This window comes from Garra rufa, chromosome 13, assembly GCF_049309525.1.
Source record: "Garra rufa chromosome 13, GarRuf1.0, whole genome shotgun sequence".
In the NCBI taxonomy this organism is placed as follows: Eukaryota; Metazoa; Chordata; class Actinopteri; order Cypriniformes; family Cyprinidae; genus Garra; species Garra rufa.
The window spans coordinates 29,520,412-29,530,080 of NC_133373.1; the positions used below are offsets into that span (position 1 = coordinate 29,520,412).

General features: G+C 36.4%; 1 protein-coding gene across 1 annotated transcript in view; it reads right to left on the reverse strand.

Annotated features, from left to right (window-relative positions):
- Positions 1-9,669, reverse strand: part of nbas (NBAS subunit of NRZ tethering complex) — a 246,002-nt gene that overhangs the window by 178,048 nt on the left and 58,285 nt on the right. The window contains exon 26 of the mRNA XM_073852757.1: positions 8,212-8,345. Within this exon, the coding sequence (XP_073708858.1) occupies positions 8,212-8,345 (134 nt within the window). The remainder of the gene's footprint in view (positions 1-8,211; positions 8,346-9,669) is intronic.

The window sequence follows — 9,669 nt, forward strand, 5'->3', positions numbered from 1 at the left end:
AACTTCTTTCAAAAACTGCATGTTGTGTTTACTTGTGTTATCTTTGATTAATATTTAAATTTGATGATCTGAAACATTAAATTGTGACAAACATATATTAAAAAAAATTAAAAATCAGGAAGGGGGGCAACACCTTTTCACACCACTGTAGCTTTTATATTTGTTCTTTATTATAAAAACTAATTGGTTACCCACCTTATTTTTCCCCATAAGAGTGGGTGAGGCCATTTGTAAATTTTATGGTTCTAGCTTCCGGTCTCTTCCGCATCCAGCTATTTTTATTTGCTCAAAACAGCTCATTCTGCTGCTTGACATTACAAATTGGTGCGTCTTACCATATTTCTTTTAATGTATTATCTTCATTATGAATCCACTGGGTTTGTAGTGCAAACAGTTTGACCATTTACTGCACGTTGTTATTCTTTTCATTATTTCCATACAGCGGTTAACGAACCGGAAGTCTCGCCATAGGCTTACTTCTGTAATGAAGAATAAGGTGGATAGAAGCCTCTATTAATACTCAAAACTTGTTTTCTATTTGACCACCAGACAAGGTCAGCACACACTACAATAGAAAGGTGAGCATGGTCCAGTTGGCATCTGCTTGCAGATGTTGCAACAACACCATCTGGACCCAAAAAGCATGTTCAAGATAATATTTTGTTAAATTACTGATGAGGTTTTAGCAGCCGAGAATCTGCCATTGAAATCATTGAAATGAAGCAATATCTTTAAGGTTTTACAAGTGTTTTTTTTTAGCTGTGCCCCTTATGTGAACTTGAGCTGAAATCATGTACAATTCAGCTCGAGATATCGGTTGCCATGGAGATGTTTAAATCGCAAAAAAAAAAAACTTGTTGCTGACAAAACTCAGACTTCTTAGATCTAAACTAAACTTGATATGACCGCAATATTTCCCTAGGCACTTTCAAGTTCAGACATTTTACTAAAAAGATCTTATGTTTTCTTGTAGTCTCTGTAATCTAATTCATCTCCTCAACCCATATCTGAGTAGCATTCACAAACGCAAACACGTCAGTAGGAGCAAAAGATAACAAGAAGGTCTTTGGAAAAACCCTTAAGCATTGATCCCTGGACAACAATGTGTGTAAAAACACATTAGGGTTTTGCAAAGGTACAAAGAGATTTTACAACAACAGACTGACTGAAAGTGAGAATGAAAAAGAGGCAGATGGCATTTGTAGAATGTATCAAAATTGCTTTTAGCATAACAATGTCAAACCCTCAGGATAAAACCGATGCCGAATTTTGCATATCACATTATTTTTGGTGTAAATGTGTTATTTTGTTGCTCCACGAGAGAATCAAGTGCTAGAAAAACAGACCTTTTGCACATACGCTAACACTTCATCTGCAGTCCAAAGACTTCTTTAATATCAATGTGTGTGGTCGAGTGACAGGCCTCTCAGTCTCCAGACATCTAAAGGCAGCAGGAATATAATAAGGAACGCTGAGAGGTTTTGAGGGTTCACACTTTGAAGGCAGACAGACACATGCTGTGCTAATAATGAGCTAATCAGGGGCTTACTGACAACTGTGCACACATGGGCTAATTGTGTGCGTTTGACAGGGTTTTGTGACAGCAGTGCCTGAACAAGTTTTGAAGTTGAGGGGTCAGTTTTAATGACCAGCTTTGGAACCACTTTGTATGAAGTGTCTTTAATTACAATGTACTAACATTTAAATTAATCATTTGATAAAATGCACTTATTGTGTACATGCATGCATTTAAACTGCACTTAAATTTTAAAAATACCTGCATGTAATCTGCAATTACATCTGTTGGCAAAACCCCTACTCCTTAACCCATCGTCAAATCGAACCGTATCATAAAACTGGTCTCAAACCTTCCCTGTATCGCAACACAACATCACCAAACATATTTTTTTTTTACTTGTTTTTATCATTTTAAATATTAAATATTACAGTGATGGCCAAAATTATTAGAACACTATTATTTTCACCAGCTAAAAAAATGGTTTTAAGTCAGTCATTTCTATATTTTGTTGTAGTGTGTCAGTAGGAAATATCAGTTTACATTTCCAAACGTTCATTTTGCCATAATTGTAATAATCCAGTAAGATTTTTGTTTGCACAAGGAGTCTGACAACAGCCAGTGCTCCACACAGAGATCAGATTATGATCCAGTTTGTCTGGAATGACATGAAGAAACAGAACAATTTGAGACAGACTAAATCCAGAAGAACTGTGGCAATGTCTCCAAGATTCTTCAAGTTTAATATATTTTAAAATATAACTATTTAATTATGCTACCATTTTTTTAACTTTGCCATTACTCCAGCATTGAAGTGTCACAAGAGCCTTCACGTACTGATTTAATGCTCAAGAACATTTCTTATTAATATGGTTGTGTGCACCTGTTCAAGCATTTACTTAAAGCTGAAATATTTTGAAACATTTATAATTTGATCGATTTAATGCGTCCTTGCAATTTCTTGTTGAAGAAAAAAAAAATCTTACTGACCCCAAACTTTTAAAGTGTAAGTGAAGCAGTTAGTCAAGTTTACATTATTTAGTAAAGTGATTTCCACTTTAATTAAAAAATATATAATAAAGGGATAGCTCAGCCAAAAATGAAAATTCTGTCATTAATTACTTCATGTAGATTCAAACCTAGAAGACCTTTGTTCATCTTCAGAACACAAACTAAGATATATTTGATGAAATCCGAGAGCTTTTTGACCCTGCATAGACAGCAACGAAGAAGGTACCAAGAACATTGACAAAATAGTCCATGTGACATAAGTGGTTTAACCACAATTTTACAAAGCAACGGGAATACTTTTTTTTTTTCGGAAAAAACAAAAAACAAAAAAAAAAACCAACTTAATCAAAATGTCCTACTTTGTGTTCCGAAGACGAACAAGGACCTTACAGGTTTAGAACGACATGAGGGTGAGTAATTATTGACAGAATTTTTTTTTTTTTTTTTGATGAACTATCCCAGAAAAAGAAGGGTGTTTTGTTATAGCTTTTGGAACAAAGGCGCCACCATCTTGCAATACCTTGGCCAGTGAAGCCATTTAACCCCCTGGGGTCGACAAACGCGTATACGCGTTTTGTGGCAGTTTCCCAAAAGGAACTTCAATTACTCGGTCATTTCTGATTGTACAGATAAAAGCAGTACATCAATCGAAACTGTAAAGGGTCTACTTTTATTTGTATATACTCACCAAACCAAAAAAATATTGTGATTTTGCAAAATAAAGAAAACATTTCTTTAACTTTTGAACACATGCTTATTTTAAAAAGGAGAAAGACTTTTTGACATAATTCTGTGTGCATTTGCTCAAGAAGACCAGAAAGAGAACTCAATTTGTCCGAGATGTGGCTTTTTTTGCATTTGCGCACAGAAACAATCACAGCGTGCAATACAGCATCGAAATCTCTTGAGCATTGTCTCGCGCTTGAATGGCTTAAAACACCTTAATGTTTAAACTGACCATGCTTAAAACTCATGAGAACTAGCCTGAATGTTCAGATAAATATTTAATCAAACTACATTCTCTTAACAGCAGGTAAGCTAATTGTATTTGCAGGTGAACACAAAATAGGTTACACTTCATGATGTGTACAGTTTGATGTTGAATATTCATCCAAATTATAGTGAAAACTAAGATATTCTGGTAAACACAGTCGGTTATGTCTTCAGTGTACCGAAACAGCTGAGAAAGAGATGCGTGGCAGTATTCGGTACGTGCATTTGGCCTTAAAGAGACAGCATCCTATAAATACCTGCAGTGAGAAGCACTAGTTATTTTACAATTAATTATTACATTTCTGCACCTGAATACTAGGGTTATTGATTTTATTAGTAACTTTGTTGTATTCATCTACACTTGTCATTTGTGTAATTGTTCTTGTTTTGTTACTGACTTTATTAGTTCAGCTAGTAGTTTTTGCTGTGGATTAGAAGTACTTAAAGTAAGCATTCAGTAATAGGGTTGGGCGATGTCGACCAATTTGGCATCGTACGATGTCTAACGTGAAACATCGCGATGGACGATGGCATCGTCCGCGGGGGGCGGGGAGAGGGCGGGAGTGCGGGATGGTTGTTGTTAAATAATTAATTCATAACGAATTAATTAATTGTAGCCTACCGTTTCCACCAGTGCTTAATTTGAGCCGGATTTTTAAAGATCCGGCATTAACAAGTGCATTAGATCGTGACAGTGCGTGTGTGCATACAAGACAGAGCAAGCGCGGGTTTATGTAGATGTATCTGGAGGATGTGTGTTGGTCCTTAACATATTTTCGACCTGTCAGCTTTAAAGGAACCGTATGTAAGAAATTTATGTCAGTTAATCATAAAATGGCCCTGACATGTCACTAGACATTAAGAAATCATGTTCATTTCAAATACTTATATCACTGACAACAGTGGTCCGGCCAGGATATTGTCATTTAAAAGTGAGAGTTGCAGCCCTCAACTGATGTTATTGTTGTCATTTTGTGTTTTGGTCTGAGGCGCCACCCTCCAGCTATCTACCAATCACGAAATCAGTTTCGAGTTTCGTGATCCGGGTTGCCAGCTCTGTTACAGCTGCGGCTATACGAACGTGTCGGATAAAACATGTATAACGTTACGAAACGTAAAAGACCTCGTTATGAATCCGAAATACGTCGTGACAAAGTCCGAAATAAAAAAAGGATTTGTATAGGAGATGCCTTTGAAAGATGGAGACGGCTGAAAACGGAGAAGAATTTGAAGATAGACGCCATCGTTGGTAATTTTCTCCTGGACAAGTAAGATTCATCTATGTTTGGCTAACTTTGCTTCCGTACACAGTGGATTTCCCACGGTCGGCCGTGCAAAATGCGTTCATAAAAAGCTTTATATCGCACCACTAGCAGGGTATGAAAACAACCTATGTTCCGACTGAAATGTGGTATTACAGTACATCTTTACGAAATATTTGGCTAATCGCCATCTGTAAATTTTTGCGATACATAATTACTTCGCAAAACATCTCTTGTGAAGCATAAACATAATTAACAGAAGAAAAACAAATTTCTGTGTAGGACTCGTCACTTGCCATTGGAAGCTCCTTGTAGCAGCCTACTCCTGCAGCTTAGCTGGCAACCTCGAGTCAGGGGGGAGCGGGAGGGGATACACCGTTCTACAGTATTTTGAAAGTGATTGCTGTACCAGTTTTGGCCGCAATCCTACATATGGTTACTTTAAGTCCAAAATCGCTCTCATTGTTTGCTTACTGCTTAACCCACTCTCTCCAAACGCATTTAATGAGCAGCGGAATGTTTAGAGAGAAAGTGTAATATCAGAAATAATACCAAATCAAGCGAAATATTATTATGTATTAACATTATAAACACTATAAACATAGCTATAAGTTAGTTACCCTGAGTCCAAAATGAATAATTTAAATGTAACGGTATTCAGAACAGAACAGGAATGAAACAAAATATATAAAGTTAAGAAACCAAAACAAAGCGAAACTAAAAATACCAGGCATTGGGCTCACGCACCTCTGTAATACGGCACAAATCCAAGTGTTTCTATATTCCCAATGCATTTGAATGATAAACTGTTATTTATAAATGTATAGGCTTTGTATTGTACGTTTGTATTTCGATGGGAAAAAAAAAATATTCTCTTGTTTTTTTGTTCCAAGCTCGGTTCGTTATGGTAAAACCATGAAAAAGGCATATTTGGTGTGGTTTATTTAATCTAATTTAATTAAAATTATTTTTAATTTTTTTCTGCTGTTTTTGTATGCCTGATTTATTAATGTAAACGAACTAGTTTGTGTAATTCGTTTGGAGTTCACTGTAATTTGTATTGTGATCGCTAACAACTTCCTTGCTATTATTTCCTCATAATAATAATATAATAATAATAATAAACTAAGTAAAGATGCGGAAATTGAAAGCATGCATTTCATCTGGCTATATAGTGTGATTCAGTGTGTGTCTTTCGCGAGCGGGTTGCTGCTGCGGCGGGGGCGGGGCGGAGGATCGCGATGCCGGCTCAGCATCGTGATGTCTATCGGCCATCGGCGATGGACGATGGCATCGTCTATCGACCCAACCCTATTCAGTAATTAATAAAAAACAAACTTTTTTTTGTTTTGTTTGTTTTTTGCTGATCCGAAAAATGATCCGAACCGTGACTCAAAATCCGTGATATAATCCGAACCGTGAGTTTTGTGATCCGTCGCACCACTAGTTAAGACTCTGTTTATTTGTGTGTACTCAGGATAACAACGAAACATTGCGCTTTTGTAAAACAAAGAAAGCAGACAGAATGCACTTTTTTGTCGTCTCAGACTTACAGACATGAAAAATATATCTATATAGAGTGAAGCTTTTAAACTAATATTCTTAGATTAAGGCCCAATCCCAATTCTATTTTATACCCCTTCGCCTACCCCTCGCCCCTTCCCCTTGTCCCTTGAAACAAAGTGTAAAGGGGAAGGGCTAAAATATTTCCCCTAAGAAATGGGACACCACTACAACACTGTTATACGTCATCATAGGTTGTCGCTAGTTCCTAATGTTACGTCAGAGGACATGCGCAGATGTTTATCACTCATTCCAAGATGTCAAAATGTTGTCATGTTTCAAAAAGTACAAATGTACGGTGTACGCACCGTTCATTCACATGTGGCCGTAAGCAAAACAAACAACGCATTATCACATGCGCGGCAAATTGCTAATCAGTGTAGTGGTGCCTGGAGAAGTATATATGCTTCATTTGTGAATTTCGTTTTCAACTTTCTCTTTGAACGCGTTCGTTTTCGTTTTTATTATTATGTACTGATTTAAATTACTGGTGCGGTAGACGTATCGGGCGCAGGTGCATTAGGCGCAATCATCAAATACATTTCAAAGCAAGCCGGCTCCACGGTCCTGACTGCATCATCACTGCCTTTATTGGGTGTTTTTAGCGAATATTTACATTTATTCACATGACTGGATGTGGTGGACTGCCATGATTTTGGCGAATGCAGGACACTACTGAATAATGCGCATCAGAGGGGATTTAAAAAGTGGAAGTGTGTATACACCGTATACCTGCGTACACCATCCACTACACCACCGTTGCAAATTGCCGTGCCACTGGTCTTTCATGTTTCTAACATGCAGTCAAGTGTATATGACATAAAAATATATTTTGTAATATCGTGCAATCAGTGCTATCTGCTAGCAAACTTTAGCGATTTTTTTGCAAACGTTTATTTACAAAACAACACCATAAACACAAACACAAGATTGAAGGTAATATACATATAATGAAACATTGTCATCAAAATCCTTATTAAAGACAAAAATTACTTATATTTACGAGTCTGCTTGCTCGAGTGAGCAGCCATGTTGGAAATTTCTCTTAGCCCTTCGTTTGAAGTGAGGTCCTGAAAAATCTTCGTTTGGAGGGCTATCTGGCCCTTCCCCTTACCCCTACCCCTCCAACCAAAAGAGAAATGAGACACCCCTACCCCTTCACGTGAACGCGCCAAACGGAGGGGTAGGGCTAAGTGTAGGGGTAAGGGGTAGAATTGGGATTGAGCCTAAGTAGTCCATATGAAACACCACTACTGCGGACATGACAAGTCAGTGTTGCCAACTTTATCTACTTCAAGGTGAAAACAAAGAAAGCACTAGTTTATCAATAAATTATTAAAACATCAGTGCAGTCTCCTAGCCGTTTTTCCCTGACAGACTCATAATTATTTTATCTGCCCTCACACTGTAGTAAGCTTTTTTGCGTGCACTTTAGCGCTTATTAGGCTATGTTAAAGCTCATTATGAAGATTTATGTGGTTTATCAATAAACGTGCAACTAATAGTCGACTAACGCTTAAAATGAACGACTACTAATCAACCAGAAAAATCTTTAGTCGAGGGAAGCCCTAGTTAAAACAACATTTGTGTTGTCAAAAAGTAAATAAATACTTATTTTACTTCAGTGGCCAATGGAGCAAACCAACCAACAATTCCAAAAGCTATAACAAAACATATTTTTTTTTTTTTTCCAAATAATTACATTTATTGTCTGTGTTATATATTTTTTTAATTAAAGTGGAAATCACTTTACTAACTAATGTAAACTTGGACTGACTGCTTCACTTTAAATGGTATTGTATAATATAACCATAAAAATTGAGTGAAAAGTTGAATCAAATATTGTTTTTAGTTGTGTGATCTCACCCATATCCTCTCTGTGGTAGACATTCAAGTATATCGTAGCAGAGTGCGAGCTGGTCATCTCTCTCACAGCTGTAGATACACTCTAATGCCACAGTCATAAGCTGATCCGAATCTCCAATGACTTTTGGATGACACTGCAAGTAAACAAACACATAATAGTAAAATTATTGGCAAAAAAAACTAGTAAGGAACTGACCTATATAGCAATTTCTAGGATCACTGGCTTATTTTAACGTCTTTACGATGCTCAAAAGTGCTGTATAGGGAGGTTTTGAAACAATCAACTTGTAAGCCTATATAACAGAACATAACTCTGTATATATGACCTTCATATTGTGTTAATACAGAGCCATTTCATCGCATCTCCTCTCAGACTATAGTAACTCACGCACAGATGCACACCCAAGCGCACTAAAAATCATGTTAGTGTGGATTAGATTGGATTTCATTTCACACAACATTGAATGTGCGAGGCTGATTCATAGACACACACAAACACAAAAAGCAACACAAACTCACATGTACAATCCCACCTGATTTCTCTCCAACTGCTTTTATTAATTTCCTGTGAGGGAAATTGATGCCTCAGATGTGTAAGCAGGTCATAAATTTTTATCATGGCCTTGTGAGACAGCGTGTAGATGTTTGCGTCTGAAGGTCTTTTGTGGCTTTGGACTCGGAATTGGAATGGCTCTTCCTCTAATCATTTCACTGCATCCCTCTTGTATGAGTGTATGTGTGTGTGTGACATTAAATTACTTACATTTTTTCATTTAGTAGCCGCTTTTATCCAAAGCGACTCATAAATGAGGAAAAGCACAAGCAATTTATCACGAAGGAGCAACAACATTAGACGTGCCACACTACTGAATTTTTCAAAGTGAATCAGACCAGATCAGAAATATGTGACTTGTGTTGTTGTTCTGTTATTTGTGAGGTGCCAAATTGCTGAAAGCGGCTTCACAGCTCATGCATGGGCCAAAAATGTCTTAATAAAAATAAAGTGTCCAAAATGTGTCTACTAGGAATAGGAAGCATCTATGATTATGGTATAGTACAGACAGAATTTGTGAACTAAATTTATATACTTATCAAAATATATATCAAGGGTCCTTTGATTTCCGAGAGGTAGAAAACACTGACAGAATTGCAGAATACAGCAAAAAAAAAAAATTTTTTTTAAAATCTATTTACTCTATAAGATGGAATGTTTTGGAAATTTTGGAGAAATAAATTAAAAGTAGGTTAGCACAATTAAATTGATATGGACTAGTGTCTGTGAATATTAAGCCACAAAATTACTGTTTAAATATGAATCTTGCATGTTCTATGCGTTTCTGTGTAAATTAATGGAACAAACGCATGGTTTTAGTTTACTATACACACACACATACACATATATATATATATATATATATATATATATATATATATATATATATATATATATATATATAT